Raw genomic sequence first — 20,546 nt, forward strand, 5'->3', positions numbered from 1 at the left:
ATTGTCACAGGAGCCGTAAATCTGTAGGCCATCACGTGTCATTCACTGGCATTCACTGAGGAAGGAAACGACAGTGAAAGTGACAGTGGAAGGGTGACCTCATCTATTTTCAACTTGTCCAAGAAAGATTTCTGACACATTTGTCTGCTCTCTGTGTCAATATATTCTGTAGGCCTATAAAATTCTATATTTAATTGAATATATTATTCAGACAATTGTTGACTTTGTTTGGTTAAATTAAAAAGTGAATGAAAACAAAATGCCAATTTACCTTTTTTCATATTTGTAAACAAGTCACTGTGTGTTTTGCAACTTTTTATTTCATTTAGGTATGGCCAAGAAACATTTATTTTTACTCTCTTAGTGACATAACATCAGCAGATCCAAAAGATTCCTCTTTTTCTAATGACACAATCTGATATTTAAACCCTGTCCATTGTGAAGGAAATATTGATTATATTCATGTGTGATTCATGTTAATCATGTCCATGCAGACACTATAACACAGTCTGTGTGAAAAGTACTGCTTGCACTGCTTAGTAATGAACTATGACCATATTGAAGATGTTTTTCTGTAAGACTGAAGTCTTCTGTGCAGTAGCAGAGTTAGTGATAACGTTGCTTATCCATTTCTATGCACCCAAGGTTGAATCCCAGGGAAACTGATAACTGCTCCTGGGAAGCAGCATCCTTAGTTTTTTCTACACACACACTTTGACTATAATCAATCTGGACTGAGAGAGACAGTTCAGAGTTGCTGCATGAAGCGTAAGCTTCACATCATACTTTTATACTTATATATTTTGTAATTCTCTTGCTATCAAATAAATACTGTTTAATATAAGACCTTGAATTCTGTGTCATCAGTTCCACCACACCATGCATGCACAACATCTGATTTTCAGCACAAGCCCTTCATGCTTTACGCATCCCCTCACCAAAACAAATCCACATCTATTCCACCTCTGACCAGAGGACCAATACCACCATTTAAGGTGCGAAGATGGTATACCAACCAAATTCTCTTTATGATTGCTTGTCTTATCTGCCCATTTTTGGGACATTTTGCTGTTCTTTCTGCCTTTCTGTTGCATCTCTTTCAAGCATAGCAGATGTTCCTTACTGCACTTCTTCCCTTTATTTAGATCCCTAGATCATTTTAAAAAGTTTGCATTAATGTAGTGCTTAAGAACATTAAACGTGTTCTTGTTGAAACTAAGTCAAAAAATGCTGATGTCAATCATGCTGTTTTCTCCACTACAGGCCTTTACACACATTTCCAGCTGTGGGCTTAAAGCCATTTGTATCCAAGCAGGAAAAGCCCTAATAAGGTATGGAAACTAACAAAGCAGACTTATTCTCTAATTCATCCAATCAAAACATCTCATAATACCATTAAAAAAATAGATATCTCATTTTGATCTCAGTTTGTTTAGAGTGACCTTTGTTAAAGCAGAGGAAAATCAGCAAACAAGCACCGTCCATGATGGTCACCTTCCCACACTCACCGCACACTCACCGCACGCTCACCACACACTCACCGCACACTCACCGCACGCTCACCGCACACTCACCGCACGCTCACCGCACACTCAGGCGACGCTGCTGACACTGTCCAACACTTAATGTGTAGTTGAGAAACAGGCCTCCAGTTTACCTGTAAAACTTAATGTCAACGAGATGAATGACTGGCATCCCTTATTTAGCCTTTTTCTGATTTTTTATTCCATAAGATGACATTTCACTCTGTGCTGGTGTAATAAGTGCTGAATTAGTGCAGTAAAATCCACCGGCTGCTCAAACCACATGTCAAAGTGCCTGTGTGTCATTCTGGAGTTGAGCCAATGTACATTGTGTGTTCCTCTTATCCGCACTGCACTACTGACCACACTGCAGCGTGCTAGTGTTTGCAATACTGCTTGATTTTCAGCTGCTGAGCCATATTTATTGAAAATATTTACTGTGCAATATTAAATATTGTGTCCAGCTGATTTTTAAACACTGTTGGGGTTTCACAAAAACATTAAAAAAAAACTTATTGTGCTGTTATATGACTATTTAAGGATTGAATAAATGTTAGTGGAATGGAACACAGAACTGTTCATGGTGAATATTGTGCACGGTGTGAGTTCAGCATTATTGTTAGCTTATATAGTAAAATGGAAAAGTGAGCATTTCAGATGTTATCTAGTCCACTGCTTTTTGGTATAACATTTGCATTGTCATATAGGAAATATTTAACATTTTAAAGAAAAAAAGTACAATACATACAAGGAAAACTGCTTTTATATTGATTCTAGCATAGCATAGGTCAGAATTCAAGATAACCTTGAGCCAGACCACTACTAAACTACAAGAATCAATACCACTACCTAGTATTAAATAAACACAGGCTCTGATACCCAACCATCCATTATATTAAGTGCTTAACGCTGCTAGTGGGGGTCACAAGGGGTCTGGATCCAATCCCAGCATCATCAGGTAAATGCAGGTACACCATGGACCACATGGCCAACACACACACAGGCAATTTAGGGAAACCAATCAACCTAAAATGCACATATTTGGACATAATTTAAAGCATTCAAATTCTAAGACATTTTACTTAAAGAAGTAATAAAACTATTTACATTGAATAACTGACTGAAATGCTGATTTGGTACAAACAATTGTTGGCATGTGTGTGAACGCACTACTTCCTGTCTGATGACCTCAGGTCATGTCTCCAGGGCTGTACTGGTCTCTCTGGCACTTCCTCTATTGCTGACTTCTGGAACTGATCAAAGCAATGTTAGTAAGAATTTCTCTGAATATCATACAAATTAGGACACCACATCCTGTATGACAGCATGTAAACACATGAAAAGTGAAATGCTTTGTTATTATGGAAGATGATACATGAAGTTGTAAATAGACATACACTGACCTTTTTTCTTGCATCTTCTTGATGAGGTTCTGGACAAAGCCAGACTCTGGATTTAAGCATTTCTGCTGCATGCTATCCTTTTTTAGTGTGACACACAGCCATTGAGAGAAAAACAGGTTAACTGATCGATTTAATGCAGAAGCTTCTAATATGCAATGCTTATTATAAAGTTATAATACTGACATGATCTCCTGTTTATCACAAAATTTCAACCTTTTCAACTCGATTTATCCGAAAGACTTTGAGGCCAGAATAACTACACAAACAGTGTCCTTGGGAACGTGCTACCTGCCCTGGAAGACAAAGGCACTGTTGTTACTGGGGCCTGCAGACTTGCTCAGTGCACAGTTGCCTTTGTAATCAGGGTTATGTGGTGGTGAGGCATTGCCGCTTGGATTTATATGTACACTCCTGCATGGGCCATCCCTCATTGAGCCAGTTTTACTCTTCATAGCGGTGTGGAATTCTTTTCCTTAGCTAATTTTCACTTCCCTGTTAGTAATACAGATGAAATTGTAGAAGTGAAAGTAGACCTGCTGTATGTGCTTTTTTGATGTAAAACAGAAATGTGATCTGTGGCAAAATGATTATAACACTGCCGAGGCCAAAACAGATAACTAAGGCAAGTCATAAGTGGCTTGGTGGTTAGCACATTTGCCTCTCAGCACTGGGGTCTTGAGTTTAAGTACCCATCTGAGTGGAGTTTTCATGTTCTCCCCGTCTCTGCGTGGGTTTGCTCTTCATGTCCAATAAAAAAGCAGTTGTCTGAGTGTGTATGCTTGTATGCCCAATGGGTGATGGGGGTCTGTCCTCTCTCCTCTTCCTGTACCCCATTCAGTCCCCCAGGGGGCTGTGGGTCCTGGTAAAGAGTACACTGTGCGCAATTGGATGCCGTGATTGGTTGTGTAAGAGTTGTACCTGTATTAAATTTGTAAAGTGACCTTGGGTATCTAAAAAGGTGCCATATAAGTTGAAGATTCATTCATTCATTCATAAGAAATGAACAAGGGATTTTGGAGTACATATCCAATAGCTCATATTAGTGGAATAATTAAAGTTTGGTTTGCAGGTTTCAAGCTTGATTTAAAAATGTACTGAAGATTAAATAATCATTTATCATTACAGTTTATCTAAAACTGTCACGTTGAGGACCCCGGCCCCTCCCTTTTGGGCGTGTGTATACGTTGTCCACGTGCATTGTCTGCGTCAGTGGATCTCCGTGGTTAGGGTTATGTCGTGTGATATGTCGCACCTGTGACCTGTCTCGTAATCACGTGGGGCTAATGTGGTTTGTCTATTTAATGTGCGCTCGTGCAGTGTCCTGTGCTCATCGTTGTCTAAGTCTGCACGTTGTGTTGGAAGTCTGTATGTTTATCGTGCGCTATTGCGCAATATACGTGTTTATTAAAAGTGACGTAAGTTGCAAAAGAGGGATTCCGTGTCTCGTCCTTCGCCGCGACCCCAGCGTCACAGAACAACGAGCCGTCCGAGACACCAACAAAAATGCCTCCCCCCTCGGAACTGTCCGTCTAGCCGGTGAAGAGGAGGAGGAGTCCAGAGGCGGGCTCATCCCCCGAGCGCTCCCCAGCCATCGATATGGACTGTTCCCGGGGTGGCAGCTCGGGGCAGCCCATGAGCTGGAGCCGTGGCAGTGAGGAGGAGATGGAAGCGGAGGAAGCCACTCCCACTGCCAGGTCCGGAGGGAGATCCCCGGGCGAAGAGAGATTCCCGTACGGCCCACCGAGGGGTGGGACCAACCGCGCTGCACCTGGCGCGTCGGCCAACCACGCTGCACCTGGTGGAGGGTTTGTAGCAAGGGCAGGAGGAGCACCGCCCACCGCAGCGCCTGCAGCACCAGTGGCTCCCGGTCTCTCTCCCCTAATCGCCCTCCTCCAGGCGCGTAGCCTGGCGCCACTGTCATGTGTGTCCGTCCCAGTTTTCGTCTGTCTTCCCGTATGTGTACCGAATCCCTTTTTCCTGTTTGTTCCTCTGTGTGTAAGTGTTCCTGTGTGTATGTTTGTTAATGTACCGTTTAACATGTCTAACGTCTTTTCCCCCATCTTCCCAGGGAGGGTGTGCTAGGCGATTCGTGATGGACGCTTCGCCGGGGCAGTCACAAAAATTATATAATTTCTTGCATCACACCAATTTCCTATGAAAGTGGAAACTTGGTGGGGAAAGGGGAAACTGAGCTGGTTTCAAAATTAATACCACTTCTCCAAGTGACTTATGTTCATGACTTCATGGATTGTAATACCTTATTTACATGGATCCCCTGTTTGTTCAACAGTGCATACAAATGATTATACAACTATACAGACCAATAAAGAACAATGCGAATGTGTAAGGTGCTAAATGTTCTTGTCCAATATCTGAGTGAGCCCACCATGCAGGATTTCTCTTAGTTCTGACAATTAGCAAGACTACAGCCGGAGGCAGAGCCTTCTCCTTTAGTGCCCCTCAGTTATGGAACAGTCTTTCATCTCTAATCTGAGATTCTAATGTGTGGAGCTCAGGTCATTGAATCTTCTGGTAATTTGAGTGCATACAAATGATTATACAACTATACAGACCAATAAAGAACAATGCAAATGTGTCTGATTCTGCCACAGTATTTGAAGGTCTGGCACAAGACTCGATTATGGGGCCATTTCTATTTTTAAACTAGTTTGTCAGTTTCATCTGCCAGTGATAACAACCAAACAATGCAAATGTCCTTACTAAAGTACATCTAGAAACTCAATGTAGGACGTTATGATTTAGACCAAAATATGTTAAATGAATCCAAATTAAACTTTTCAAGGAAATGTAGTACATAGGAAAACAAAACAGCTACTACAAATAGATTTAATATGGCTCTGGTCTCAACTGACACCCATGCTGATGAAAATGAACACAGATTTACTTCCTAAATGCTTCATAAACTATTACATTAATTCAGAGCATACATTTTTCACACAATATTCTGAAAAGCTACATGTACTTATCCTTTTTATTACATAACATCTCAATACAATCTAAAACAATCTAGAAGAATCTATGGAATACAGGTGATATAGCAAGGAATGCATTTTTATAGAATAGACTGAAATGTATGACATTGTTTGAATATAGATAGGTATGTATTATTTGAATAATGCAGATAAGAGCATATGGCGTCTCAATGGTAGCATATCTGGCATGCCTGGCACCTGGCGAACCTTGGCCCGAGGACCCGGGCAGGGGAGGGGTGATGGGGTGAGGTATCACCTCATGTGGGCCTCATGCTTAACTCATGTCACAGAAGTATGATGTAATCATGTAACGGAATAGTATAAAACTATGGTCTGTGAGGGGGTGGGGGGGCAGCGCTCTCTTGCAGACGCACTTGAGTGTGTGTAACGGAGATCTCTGGATCGATCCATCTTTATATTTTTCTTTCTATAAACTTTGACACCATACCCACCTACTGTTGACTGTTCTTGCTCACCATTAAGGTTAAAATTTCCATGACAATGTATAAACTGACAAACTAAAACACGTCAATCCATTAGAATGAATAATGTCACTGAGACAAAATTCTCTTTGCATGAAAGAGCTGTCTTCAGTCTTGTCACACATAGGACAAGGGGCTAAGCAGTCTCAGGACAGTGTTACAATGGGTCTTTTGTCTGTGCCCTACAACCACGATTACAACCACAATGGAGGGGAAACACCGACATGGGAAATCATGACTCACATCACATGAATCAATGGTCCAAGGGGAATTACATAAACTTACATAAGATAAACTACGCAAGGACAAAACTTTTACTCTTCTGTTCCATAATAACAAATCTGAGCAAAATTAAAATAGCCATTTGAACATGTTAAACCCAAATATGTTTTCATCACCCATATCTTTTCATTCCAGTATGCCCATATATCATTATGTTTAGCGTGACAAAGGGGTACCAAGGAAAGTGTCCTGTGTGTTGGTGGACTACTGCTGGACATGGAAGAGGGACGTTCCTGAGGACAAATATAGGCAAGATTCTTTCTCTGCACATTTGAGACAAACCATTGTGCTCATTAGTCCTAGTCTCTCTGCGTCGCACTGGCTCCCGGTTAAATATCGAATTGATTTTATTCTTCTGTTGACCTTTAAGGTGCTAAATGTTCTTGTCCAATATCTGAGTGAGCCCACCATGCAGGATTTCTCTTAGTTCTGACAATTAGCAAGACTACAGCCGGAGGCAGAGCCTTCTCCTTTAGTGCCCCTCAGTTATGGAACAGTCTTTCATCTCTAATCTGAGATTCTAATGTGTGGAGCTCAGGTCATTGAATCTTCTGGTAATTTGAGTGCATACAAATGATTATACAACTATACAGACCAATAAAGAACAATGCAAATGTGTCTGATTCTGCCACAGTATTTGAAGGTCTGGCACAAGACTCGATTATGGGGCCATTTCTATTTTTAAACTAGTTTGTCAGTTTCATCTGCCAGTGATAACAACCAAACAATGTAAATGTCCTAACTAAAGGACATCTAGAAACTCAATGTAGGACGTTATGATTTATGATATATCGAACTATAAATATGGACTTCTTCTAGCTGGGCCATTCAAGGATTCTCCCAAGATTTCTTCCTAAAATCCCTGCCTAGGGAATTTTTCCTTGCCATTGTCGCACCTAGCTTGCTCATTTGGGGTTCTGGACCCATGCGTGTGTAAAGCTGCTTTGTGAAAACATCTTGTGACTGGTTGGACAAGACTGCACAAGCAGACATTCACAGACGCAGGAAATGTTTGTTAAAAATGTAGTCAGGACTTTTTTGTCCAGAAGAGCAGCAGCAACAAAAGTCTGGCCCAATTTAAGTGACTTTGAACGCGGCATGGTTGTTGCTGCCAGACGGGCTGGTCTGAGTATTTCAGAAACTGCTGATCTACTGGGATTTTCACGCACAACCATCTCTAGGTATCTATCCAGTGAGCGGCAGTTATCTGGGCGCAAATGCCTTGTTGATGCCAGAGGTCAGAGGAGACTGGCCAGACTGGTTTGAGCTGATAGAACAGCAACAGTAACTCAAATAACCAGTAGTTACAACTGAGGCATGCAGAAGCGCATCTCTGAACACACAACACGTTGAACTTTGAGGCAGATGGGCTACAGCAGCAGAAGACCAAACTGGGTGCCACTCCTGTCAGCTAAGAAAAGGAGACTACAATTTGCATAGGCTCACCAAAATTGGACAATAGAAAATAGGGGTAAACATTGCCTGGTCTGACGAGTCTCAGTTTCTGTTGCAACATTCGGATGGTAGGGTCAGAATTTGGTGGCAACAACATGGAAGCATGGATCCATCCTGCCTTGTATCAATGGTTCAGGCTGGTGGTGGTGGTGCAATGGTGTGGGGTATATTTTCCTGGCACACTTTGGGCCTGTTAGTACCAATTGATCATTGTGTCAACGCCACAGCCTACCTGAATATTGTTGCTGTCGATGTCCATCCCTTTATGACCATAGTGTACCCATCTTCTGATGGCTACTTCCAGCAGGATAACGCGCCATGTCATAAAACGCAAATCATCTCAGACTGATTTCTGAATCGGGAGATTCGCATCATGGATGTGCAGCCGACAAATCTGCAGGAACTGCCTGATGCTCTCATGACAATATGGACCAGACTCTCTGAAGAATGTTTCCAGTACCTTTCTGATTCTATGCCACAGAGGATTAAGGCAGTAAGGTGTACACTATGGTTTTTCTCGTAGTAATAGATATTTGTGTATTATTGGTTTGTAGTGATTTTGGTTGTGTGGGGTTTTTTGTTTTGTTAGTGGGTCTAGTGGCATTGCGCATAGGAAGGAGGCGGGACTGTCTTTGTCTTTTTGATTCTTTGTAATAAATACTGGCTTTTTAAAACCTGATTGCTGACCACCTTATCTGTATTCTATTAGAGATTGCTGACACCAATGCTGCATCTGGTTGAGATTAATATTCTTTTCATAAGAGTTCCCAGGGATGTTCCCTTCCTAGGTGGTGTAATTGGATTTATTGTGACCATTGTTAAGATTGGCTGGGTCACAAAGGGCCTACCATTTACTTGGAAAAATCTTACAAAGACATTCCTACCTCTCTTTGCAAATCTTAAAATACTGATGTTGAAAGCAGATGTATATTGTACAGAACACTGTATATTATACAGACTAGCTGTTATGCTGCACGACCCGGAGAACTCAGATTCCCAGAATCACTCACTCTGGTGCACCAGATCCTCCTCCCCTGATTACTAACACTACTTGTAACCAATTTCCTGTTCCCTATATATAAGTGAAACTTCCAAATACTTTTTGTGAAGAACTTTTGGGGAAAGTGTACTTGGTGTTATATATTATTTGTGGACAACTCTCTGGCTTGACCTGATTTATGTCTCTTGTTTTTTGTCTTTTGGACTGCCTTACTGTTTTTTCTGCTTGTATTCCACTTTGTGGCATTTTGACCTGGACTGTTTTTGTGACAGTGATTTTTGTTTGCCGTTTCCAACAACTCCGTCCTGTTCTGGCTTTGACCCTTTTTCATCGTACCATGAAAAAAACACTTTCCTCAAGTGAATAATTTTATTTTTGAGTGTCAGAAATGACACTAGCTCATTTATTTTTCCTGAATTTTTCAGATGTGTTTATATGACATGAATGTACACATTAATATAATTGATAGCTGCAATTAAACATGCACACTGCAACTTGAAAGTGTGGGCACTTTTTAATGAGAGTAGTCATATAAAAGAATTCAAAAGTATAAAAGTAATACAATATGAACTTAGAAAAGGTTTGTACATCCTATAATATGCAGTAGTGCTTTTTATCTAAAAAAAAAACAGAATTATAAAAGCTAGACTGTTTACATCAGAAAGACCTATTCAAGAAGCTATGAGGCATTCAAGAAGCATCAATGAAGAATTTTGAAAAATATATTCTGACTTCCCTTCCACATCTGGTTTAATCTTTTTCAATATTCTGTAGTTGAAGTATGTTTACCCCAGGACTATAACATCTCATTATCTCCTTACATATCTCAGGCTTGGCCTACAAGAACAGAAACATATTTTACCTATTAGAGATGTATTCATTGATTTTCCAGCAGTAAAGAGCCATAGTCACATCTAAAGAGAAATTAGCATGTATACCTTAAACGTGGACGATAACCAGACAGACAAGAAGAGCCAAAGCTGCAACAGACTTCATGTCGTTGGAGTTCTTGAAGATTTGTTTGATGCTCCTGAATGTGTTCTTCACTGCAGCTTGGAGATTGAGCCACACTTGTGAGCTATATCAGGGTTTCTAGAGCATTTCCCCTGCACTAGATGTGTCTACTAGGCATTGTTTCTACAGCACATCTTCCACGTGACAGGATTTCCTTAGTTCCTCTTTCTAATTTCTTGGAAACGCTTGGCTTTTAGTTACTGATGCACGAGGCAGAAGTTCATCACTTTGTTTTGGTTGTGTCTTCCTACTTCATTTTAAGTAATTTCATCAGTATCGTTTTCAGAATATCAAAAAATCCACCACAATTTCCACCACACAATTGGAAGTACACAGTCATACTTTCAATTGTACAAAAATTGATGGAGCTTTAAGGTGAAAGTCTCAGTCTGGATACATTTTACATGAAAGGTAGTTCTTGGAATTACACAAAATCAGCAAGAAGTAATAGAGTGATTGTGCAAACCCAGACCAAACTTGGCAATATGACAGACACTATGTGCATCAAAGTCTTAAAGTGTTCATGAAAAAAAATCTAACCCTACTGACATAGTCTTATAAATTCAAACAAGGGTATGTGTGTTGATGCAACTTTAAAAAAATGCAGAATGAAACCATTCCAGTATCACACATTTTTCCTTTTAATGGTCTGGCTATGTAAGATGAACCTGGATGCTGAATGCTGAAAGTGTTTTATCTATGTATACCACAAGGGGAAAATTGTAATTGGAGTACATATTTTTTCCCAAATATTCAAATTTACATTTTCTTGGTGAAAGGCCTGGGGGTAGCTGGCAGGATTTATGAAATATTATAGTGTATAAGGCATGTCAATGAGACTGTGAACAGGCTTTTTAATGAGAGTAGTCATATAAAAGAATTAAAAAGTATAAAAGTAATACAATATGAACTTAGAAAAGGTTTGTACATCCTATAGTATGCAGTAGTGCTTTTTATCTAAAAAAAACAGAATTATAAATTATTATAAATAATTATAAATAGAATTGTTTACATCAGAAAGACCTATTCAAGAAGCTATGAGGCATTCAAGAGGCATCAATGAAGAATTTTGAAAAATATATTCTGACTTCCCTTCCACATCTGGTTTAATCTTTTTCAATATTCTGTAGTTGAAGTATGTTTACCCCAGGACTATAACATCTCATTATCTCCTTACATATCTCAGGCTTGCCCTACAAGAACAGAAACATATTTTACCTATTAGAGATGTATTCATTGATTTTCCAGCAGTAAAGAGCCATAGTCACATCTAAAGAGAAATTAGCATGTATACCTTAAACGTGGACGATAACCAGACAGACAAGAAGAGCCAAAGCTGCAACAGACTTCATGTCGTTGGAGTTCTTGAAGATTTGTTTGATGCTCCTGAATGCTCCTTGGGGTGTGTACATGGTTGGGGGTGTATGTTCATGGGAGTCACAGTTCGGAAGGTCACCCCCTGCTGGCCGCCCACATCAGCTGGCCATTTCTGCCCTGTCCTTGGTGACGCTGTGTTCATCTGTCATGTGGGCATGGCCCATTAGAGAGTTCACTACCTGAGGATTGTTTGTTGGGCTAATTATATCTCATCTCTGTATCAATTGACTGCTGGTTATTGTATCCTTCACTTGGATTATGTCACAGGTTTTTTAGGTTTGTGCACTTTATCCATTAAATCCTCAATATCCCCTGAGACTGGTGTGATCACTTCTTCCTTTTTTGTACTTTTCACATATTAAGCAATTTGAATATATTTGTGTGTCCAATAGGCAGAGTGATGGAAACAAGGGGATATGTGTGTTTAACTAGGATGATAGGAGATTTACCAGAATTTTTTGGTGAACAAAATGAGTAAAAAATTTTCTGTTCTGTTTCTTTATTCATTCAACTATTACTTCTGGAACTGTTCCTATGGCTCTCCAACTATCTGCTATAACCATTCTCAAAAAACTTGGGCTTAATGCAACAGACCTAGATAATTATAAGCTTATCTCTAATGTACCCTTTCTCAACCAGTTGTTTGAAAAGGTTGCAACTTCTTAATTACAATCTTTTAAAGTTCTCATGATTTGTTGAACAGTGGCAATCTGGTTTCCGCCTCATGCACAGCACAAATACAGCTCTGCTACACACCCTTAGTGATCTTCTCCTCTTCACTGACTCCGGCGCTGTCAGTATTCTCCTTCTGTTAGATTTGAGTGCTGCATTTGACATTGCAATCATAGCCATGGTCTTCAATTTCACTATCACACAGATGACACTCAGATATACCGGTCAGCACAGAATCTTTAAAAACTCTACCACCCCTGCTCTTTTGTCATGTATAAATAATCTCAAAACGAGTTGAGCACAAACATTAAAACCACACCCTGCTAAAATCGAATCTTTTTTATTGACTCTAAGCACACAATTTCAAAGCTAACTGGTTTCACAGTTTGTTTAGGCAGTGTGTCTATTTCACCCTCTATTCTTTGCACCCTTTGTGTCCCTTTTGACACACACTTTCCTTTCAAGCTAGCGTTGGGTCTCTTGTCAAAGTCTTTTCTCCACCTCAACATAATTTCCTGAATACGGCCTATGCTTACCAACCAAAATGCAGAAATCCTGATATATGCTTTCATTTCCTCTTAGTTTGATTATTGTGTCTCCCACGTTCTAGATATTCAGAATTAAACCATTCGCTTACTCCAGTATGTTGAAATCTCTGCAGCCAGAGTTCAATTTCATGCTAAAAATGTGCTCACGTTACTCCTATACTCAATCAGCTACACTGGCTCCCTGTCTCACTTCACACACAGTTTATCATTTTATTGCACACCTACTTATCTCTACATGGCCTCTCACCCCGAACATCACTGAACTCCATGTTCTTTTTCCCGTCTTCTCTAAATTGTGAAGTCTAAATTGTCTTTATGGCTTTAATGTCTTGGACCCAAAATTATGGAATTCCTTACTGCAACCACTCCTATGTCTTCATCCCTCACTTTCCTATTATATATCTGAACTTGAAACTTTTTCCTCTCAACATTTCTATTCTTTGTTGCAATGACTAGCTGGTATTATTCACCTGTCTTTTTGTCTGTATTTTCTTGTTGTTTGGTCCTGTGTCTGTATTGCACGTGTCTGTTGTGTTTTGTTTCTGTATGATTCATGGAATGTGATCTTGAGTCTTTTTCACTTCCTCTTTAATCCGACGACCAACTTGTACTGCTGAATAGGCATAATTGCAGACAATTGGTTCTACTTGCATCATGGTTTCCCACCTACAACATGGTTCCCATGGTGATGGCCCCATGTGGTTTTTTGTTTTTTACGTTTTTACTCTAATTTATTCATTTATATAACCCTTGTTTAACCAGGAAAAAGTCCCATTGAGCCACAATGGCTCTTCTTCCAGGGAGTCCTGGCCAAGAGTGGCAGGCAGCAAGTTAAACATTTAAAATAAAAATACAAAGACACAGGACAGAACTGCAAGAGGACTGAAGACAAAAATCAAACTACAACATCAAATAAAGAAATAAAATATGAATGAAACTAAAACATGCAACATACACTAAGGAAAAAGAAAACAACTAAAACAAGACAATTCTCATAAACACAACTGACAATACATTTAGAGAAATAGACTCATGGACATCATATTTAAAAGCAATGGCAATGCTCTGTAAGAGTAGATTTTAGGAGGTTTTTAAAAATATTGACAGGAGGAAGTGTCTCTAAATGCAATGTGTTCTGGAGTTCATTCCAGGCATATGCCGCATAGTATGAGAAGGATGTCTTGCCCAAATCAGTCCTTATTGAGGGTACAATTAATAATAACTTATTTGTTGACCGTAAACTGTATGTACTAGTGTGTAAAGAAAGCAATGTTGAGATATATTGTGGCAAGTTACCCAATAATGCTTTCAAAGTAAAAGTCAGAAAGTGAAACTTTCTTCTAAAAGAGAGAAAGGACCATTGCACCATATCATATAGCAAGCAGTGATGAGTCCTATTTGCTGTTCCTGTAATAAAATGCAGAGCAGAGTGATATAAAACATCCAGCTTTTTCAATAGCAATTGTGAAGAATGCATATAAATTATATCACCATAGTCTAATACTGATAAGAATGTGCTCTCTACTAACCTTTTTCTTGCTTTGTATGGGAAACACTTTCTTTGTCTAAAATAAAATCCTAGTTTAGGTCTAAGTTTTTTTAAGAGGCATTCAATATGTGTATTAAAAGAAAATTTTTCATCAAGCCATACTCCTAGATATTTATAAGAGGATACCCTTTCTAACTGTGTTCCATTAGTGGTAAAAATAGACCCATTACATTGTTTGTGTGAACGTGTAAAGACCATAAATTTAGTCTTTTTTGTATTTAGAAACCAGCTTAAGCCCTACAAGGGAATTTTGTACCAGATTAAAAGCAGACTGTAAGCAAATCACAGCCTCTTCTACTGATGATGCAGAGGTGTATAAAATTGTGTCATCAGCATAAAGATGTACTTTTGTGGGACTTAAACCCACACCTAAATTATTTATATAAATAGAAAACAGAATAGAGCCTAGAATTGATCCTTGGGGCACACCCATTTTAACTTCTAAAGAGGATGAGGTGCAGTTATCAATGGTTACACATTGAGATCTACCACTCAAATAATTAGAAAACCAGTTAACGACAGGGGGGCTAAAACCTACACTTTTCAATCTTTGCAATAAAAGATCATGACAGACTGTATCGAATGCTTTAGACAAATCAATAAAAAGAGCAGCACATGAGTTTTTGTTGTCTAAAGCAGAAATAATATCATTTGTCACTGATGTTATCGCAGTAATCGTACTGTGTCCTTGCCTAAAACCAGACTGCATAGGACTTAAAATGCTATGGCTAGCCAAGAAATGTTTTATTTGTTCATTAATAAGTGATTCAAAATAATTTAGCCATAACCGATAGTCTGGAGATAGGACGATAATTGTCCAAATTAGTAGGGTCACCACCCTTTAACAGTGGGAGGACAAGGGCAGATTTCCAGGAATTTGGAATAGAGCCGCTGATCAAACTAAGATTTAAAATAGCAGAAATGGGGTCAGCTATCAATCTTGCAGCTAGTTTAAGAAAATATGGCTCAATATGATCTGACCCAGCAGACTTTTTACAGTTTAAGTTTAAAAGCTCCTTTTGTACCTCATACGCAGATATGTATGAAAAATTAAAAGCATCCAAAAGGTTAGTAGAGACAGTTGGGGATTCACTGTCCACATTAGAGGTTGAGAGGGTCGCCAGTGTCACCATTCCTGCCATAATAAAATGCCTATTAAAAACTGTCAACTCCAGAGGGCGGTCACGGAGCGAGGTGGGCGTGTCATACGGTCAGCTGGGGGGAGAGTCCAGCCGCGCTGCACCAAGCGCTTCCACCAGCCGCGCTGCACCGAGCGCTTCCACCAGCCGCGCTGCACCGAGCGCTTCCACCAGCCGCGCTGCACCCAACGGAGAGTTCGCAGCAAAGGCAGGAGGGGGAGTGCCCACTGCAGCACCAGCAGCTCCCGGTCTCTCTCCCCTGTTAGCTCTCCTCCTGGTGCGCAGCCTGGCGCCTGTTTCGTGTGTATGTGTGCCAGTGATCGTAAGTCTGCCCGTATGTTTACCAAATCCCCTTTTCCCGTTTGTTCCTCTGTGTGTGAGTGTACCTGTTTGTGTGTTTGTGAATGTCCCGTTCAATGTGTCTAACGTGTTTTCCCCCGTCTTCCCAGGGAGGTGGTTCTAGGCGGTTCGTGGCGGGGCGGACTCTCTACGCCGAGGGCGGTCATCTCCCAGACGCAGGACGGAGCGGTGCGGATCCGCCCATCGTTGTGGGTTCGGGGCACTTGGTCCTGTTGGCACCCCGGGACGGGTAGTGCCCTTGGTGGGGGAGTCTGTCACGTTGAGGACCCCGGCCCCGGCCTTCTAGTCTACGTCTTTGGATCTCCGTGGTTGCGGTTATGTCTCGTGATTAGTCGTCGCACCTGTGGCTTGTATCGTCGTCACGTGGGGCTTGTGTGGTTTGTCTACTTAATGTGCGTTCGCGCAGTGTCCTGTGCTCGTCGTTGTCTACAGTCTACACGTTGTGTGCGTTGTGTTGCTGTTTCTCGTGCGCTATTGCGCAATATCTGTCTGAAATAAAAGTGACGTCTGTCGCCACAAGAGGGATCCATGTCTCATCCTTCACCACGACCCCATCGTCACACCCGGAGGTAGATTTAACTAATTTCCAGAATGTTTTAGGGTCATTTAGATTTTCTTGTATTAGGTTTAAATAACGCTCACTTTTTGTATTTTTTATTAATCTTGTACATTTATTAATCTAAGCCCAGTCTACTGTTTAGTATCCTCCACCCCTTATTGCGCTCACCTGTGTTTTGTTTCCTCATTTGTCCATCAGTGTATTTGATCTTCATGTTTCACTGGCTGTTTTCATGGCCATTGTATGCACTTATGAATGTAGTTATGTTTTGTATGTGCATGTGTTTGTATTATTCTAGCTGGGCAGAAGTGCTTCTCCCTGTACTGGCTGATGTAGACAATAAAGCATATTCAGGTTCACCTTTGTTTTGCTTTGCTCTCAGTTACAAGTTTGTTTCAGAGTTGTTTTATTTGAATATAAAAATGCCATGTGCTTGCTATAAAACTCAAGTACATGATAATGTTTCTGTAACTGTGTACTTTGTTTTGTGTAATTTAATCTCTGCCGTTTTGACTTTCCTTTCATCTGCTAGTTTTATTACTCAACACTATGTGCTGTAAAATATTACTTTGAGCATGCGTCGTGGTCATGGCTTTATGCTCAAATAGGAGTGAATATATATCAAATCAAACCTTCATATTGTCAGCTGCAGTTTTGCTATTCAGTGCCCCTAAAAACTTTTGGAAGCCCTGTATGTGAATCATGTTGTGCTTCATTTCACATTAATCCTACATTTTAACGTTACCATTTCACGCAAAAATAAATAAATAAAATGACGTCCTCTCATAGCACGTCCTCTTTCTCCCTGCCACTGCTTTGTTTTATTTTTCCATGTTCTCATATTTTGGTTTTGCCATGTGTTCTCCTGCCACACTGTTGTCATTTGTAATTCCGCCCTCTGTAACAGGTATTCACCAGCATCTAGATTAGTTCCCATGTTTAGTCCTTCCTTCCCAGTTGCTGGTCATTGTGCGTTGCCCCCGTCTTCAAATCCTGGTGTTTTCTAACACTTGTGTGTTCCCGGTTCCCATCTGTTATGACCCTGGTCTGTTTAAGTTACCCTTCTCATGGACTTGTCCTCTCAGCACTCAATGACTAGGACATTACACACATTATATTTCTTCTCAAATATCTTGTTTATCTTTGTGTATTTAAATGTGCATGCTAGTCTATGTCTTTGTCAGTTCTTGTATGACTATTGCTTTGCAAGTGTTCCGTGTTTGTATATTACTGTAGTATCTATAATAAAACTGTAATATAACCTGCTCTTGTCTCGACATCCTGCTACCCCACCCCACCAGTACAATATACTTACTGTTAAACATTAAAGACATACATACTGCAACTTTTTTGCAATTTTAGTCCCTTTTTAATATGAAAGATATATCATATAACACAATAAAACACATGAAAGCAATTCAATACAAAAAAACAAAAGCAATAAGATATAATCTTACAAAAGGTTTGTACATATGTTAATATAGAGTAGTGCTTTTTTATTAAATAAAAAATGAAAGTGATAGTTTGTTTACAACATCAAAGACCTGTTCAAGTAAGTACAGGCACACTGGCTCACTGAAGGAATTTTGAAACATATGATGTTCACAGACTTCCAGATCTCTGAGTTCACTGCAAACTCCTAAAACAAATCAATGAAAACTCATTTGTACTCTCTTCATTTTCAATGTCATTTTAAAAAGGAATGTGATTTTGGCCATATACACACTATTATTAAAGTAAAAATAGAAACAAAAAATTCTTACCTCTTTTGAATAACCCTCTTGATGTAGTTTTGGGCAAATTTAGATTCTGGCTTCAAACATTTTTGACCGGCATCATTCTTCAGAGTGACACTAGAAAAGCAAAATTAAAATGTTTAGTCTGGATCAGACTATTAACACAAGTCAGAGTATGAGTAGTTCTGCATATAAGATGTTGTACAACTTACATTATTTCCACATTTTCACAATATGCACTAGCAGGATAAACTTCAACCTTGTCGATATTCTGTAGTCGAACCATGTTCACCCCAGGACCCTGACATAAGCATCTCCTTACATTACTCACGGCCTGCCCTACAAGAACAGAAACATATAATTTTGACTTATTAGAGATTTATTCCTCGATTTTCCAGCAGTAAAGAGCCATAGTCACATCTAAGGAGAAATTAGCATGCATACCTTGAGCGTGTACGATAACCAGACAGACAAGAAGAGCTAAAGCTGCAACAGACTTCATGTTGTTGGAGTTCTTGAAGATTCTTTTGATGATGCTCCTGAAGGTGTTCTTCACTGCAGCTTGGAGATTTAGTCAGTGACTGGTTGAAGACTTACTCCATATTTATACTGTATGGGGCTGATGTATCGGGGCTTCCCCATGGTGTACTTGGGTGGACATGTTCTCTTTTTCCAGCACAATTTCAGTTTCTGAAGCACTTCTTCCTTCTTGTTTCTTGTTATTTCCAATTTATGTGTCTGTCTACTTTCTTGGAAATGCTTGGCTTTTAGTTATTGATGTATGAGGTAACATTTCATAATTATGTTCTGGTTGTCTTTTGCTTCTTCAACTTAATTTATTTAATTAGAGTCATTTTCAGTATTTCAGAAAATCTACCATACGAGTATAGGATCTGCATCTATGCTAAAATGGGTCAAATCTAGGTCTGAAATGCAAATAAAGGATTGGCTAAAAATCACGCAATTTTTTTGGAATAGCTAATTCTATTGTGAGAATAATGATAAGGGAACACCAAGGCTTGCATCAAAGTGGCATTATGAATGAAGCTGGCCTTTCTCAGGACGAGGGTTTTCCAAGCTCGGATGGCTGTCCACTCGTGCCGGTAGGAATTTTTGAGGTCCAAAATGAAACCACACGTAATTACCAAAGATACACCAAACAATGACAGTGGTCCAGCTGTACCAGACGCAATTATGTGTGAGCGGTCCATTCCGAAACCGATGTTCACTTGAGTGAGAAAGTAAGGTTTTCTTTATTAGTAAGATCATTTTCTTTATTAGAGTAATTCCATATGTGGTGTCTTTGGATTGGTCTTGAAGAGCTGTTTCCTCTAGGTGTGTTGGAATCCAGGTTCTATCTCAGAATATAGAGTTATATAAATCATGGTCAATTTGGGCATTCTTGGATATAGGTCTGTTTGTCCAAAGGCGATGCTTTATGGTTAGGAATGCATCGAGCTAAACAACAAAGGCCATAAATAGGGGCCCTCTGTCCTGGTGGGAGTCATAATTCCTCATAACAAGGCCCTGGTGACTCTGATAAGCAAGGTCTCCTCAGTCCTGTGGGCCTGGTGTATGGGTTTTGAAAGGAGTGTGAATAGTTCTTCTCCAATACAAACATGAGACTCAGCAACACCCAGTGAGCATGAAAACTGCATTCTGGAGGGCAGCAGTGATTTTGGATGCATCTACGGTAAATGTGTACATATTCAAGCACCATCTAGAGATGCTTTTCACAATGTCAATGGGATTTTATTCTTTGAACATCCAAGTTATTTGTACCTCTGATTTCATACAAGTCATGAATTACAACTGGTTGAGAGATAATATAGATTTGCCCTCAGTGCAAGCATTGAGAAAGTTTCTAATCAGAGTTTGCAAGTGTAACCACAAGGTGTGTACATGTAGGCAGGCATCTACAGTCAGAGGTATATTCCCCAGTAAAGTATTGCACAGTGATTCTACACATGACTTAAATTATTCAATACAGCAATCTTATTTAAAACAGAGGTGAAGTCAGAAGATAAGGCACTCTCTCTAAATTAAGTTAATTACTCTATGAATTTAGTATTTTCAAACCACTTGAAAAGTTGGACAAACTGATGAATGTGTTGTTAGCCTCCTGACTTTTAAGGTGGACTGGAAATGTTTTATACATAGCTGGTGTCACGTAGGGCAACGCCCCCTCTCGTAGCTGTCACTCTGGGTTCCCTTGTGTCTGTGTTTCCGTGCCTGTTTCTCTCGCCCCGCTCGTTTGTCTTTGTGACTCCTTGTTTATTACCACGCCCTCGTTATTACCGTCACCTGCCCCTCGTTTAATGTCATTGTATTTAAGTCCCGTCATTCCCCAGTCTGGTATCCGTGGTTTTGTCTTTCCAGTTTGTTCATGCTGTTGGTTTGTTCCTGTTTGCCGTGAGTTCTGCCGTGTTGTTTGCGTTTTGGTTTTCCCGTCCT

The 20,546-nt window shown here is 39.9% G+C and overlaps 1 protein-coding gene across 1 annotated transcript; it reads right to left on the reverse strand.

The window, feature by feature from the left end:
- Positions 1-17,727: 17,727 nt before the first annotated feature.
- On the reverse strand, positions 17,728-18,658 carry LOC143509798 (C-X-C motif chemokine 11-6-like). Its single transcript, XM_076998614.1, has 4 exons — positions 18,537-18,658; positions 18,305-18,431; positions 18,120-18,209; positions 17,728-17,995 (listed from the first exon to the last, which is right to left on the reverse strand). The coding sequence occupies exons 1-4, from the start codon at positions 18,592-18,594 to the stop codon at positions 17,983-17,985; spliced, it is 288 nt and encodes a 95-aa protein (XP_076854729.1). The 5' UTR covers positions 18,595-18,658; the 3' UTR covers positions 17,728-17,982.
- Between the last annotated feature and the right edge of the window lie 1,888 nt (positions 18,659-20,546).

Source organism: Brachyhypopomus gauderio, chromosome 3 (genome assembly GCF_052324685.1).
Source record: "Brachyhypopomus gauderio isolate BG-103 chromosome 3, BGAUD_0.2, whole genome shotgun sequence".
Lineage (NCBI taxonomy): Eukaryota > Metazoa > Chordata > Actinopteri > Gymnotiformes > Hypopomidae > Brachyhypopomus > Brachyhypopomus gauderio.

Excerpts from the sequence above, each read along its gene's own strand:
- LOC143509798 (XM_076998614.1), bottom strand. The coding sequence starts at position 18,594 with ATGAAGTCTGTTGCAGCTTTAGCTCTTCTTGTCTGTCTGGTTATCGTA. Across the intron at positions 18,432-18,536 it reads GGTTATCGTACACGCTCAAG|GGCAGGCCGTGAGTAATGTA; the intron begins GTATGCATGCTA and ends CTGTTCTTGTAG. Across the intron at positions 18,210-18,304 it reads TGTGAAAATGTGGAAATAAT|TGTCACTCTGAAGAATGATG; the intron begins GTAAGTTGTACA and ends TTGCTTTTCTAG.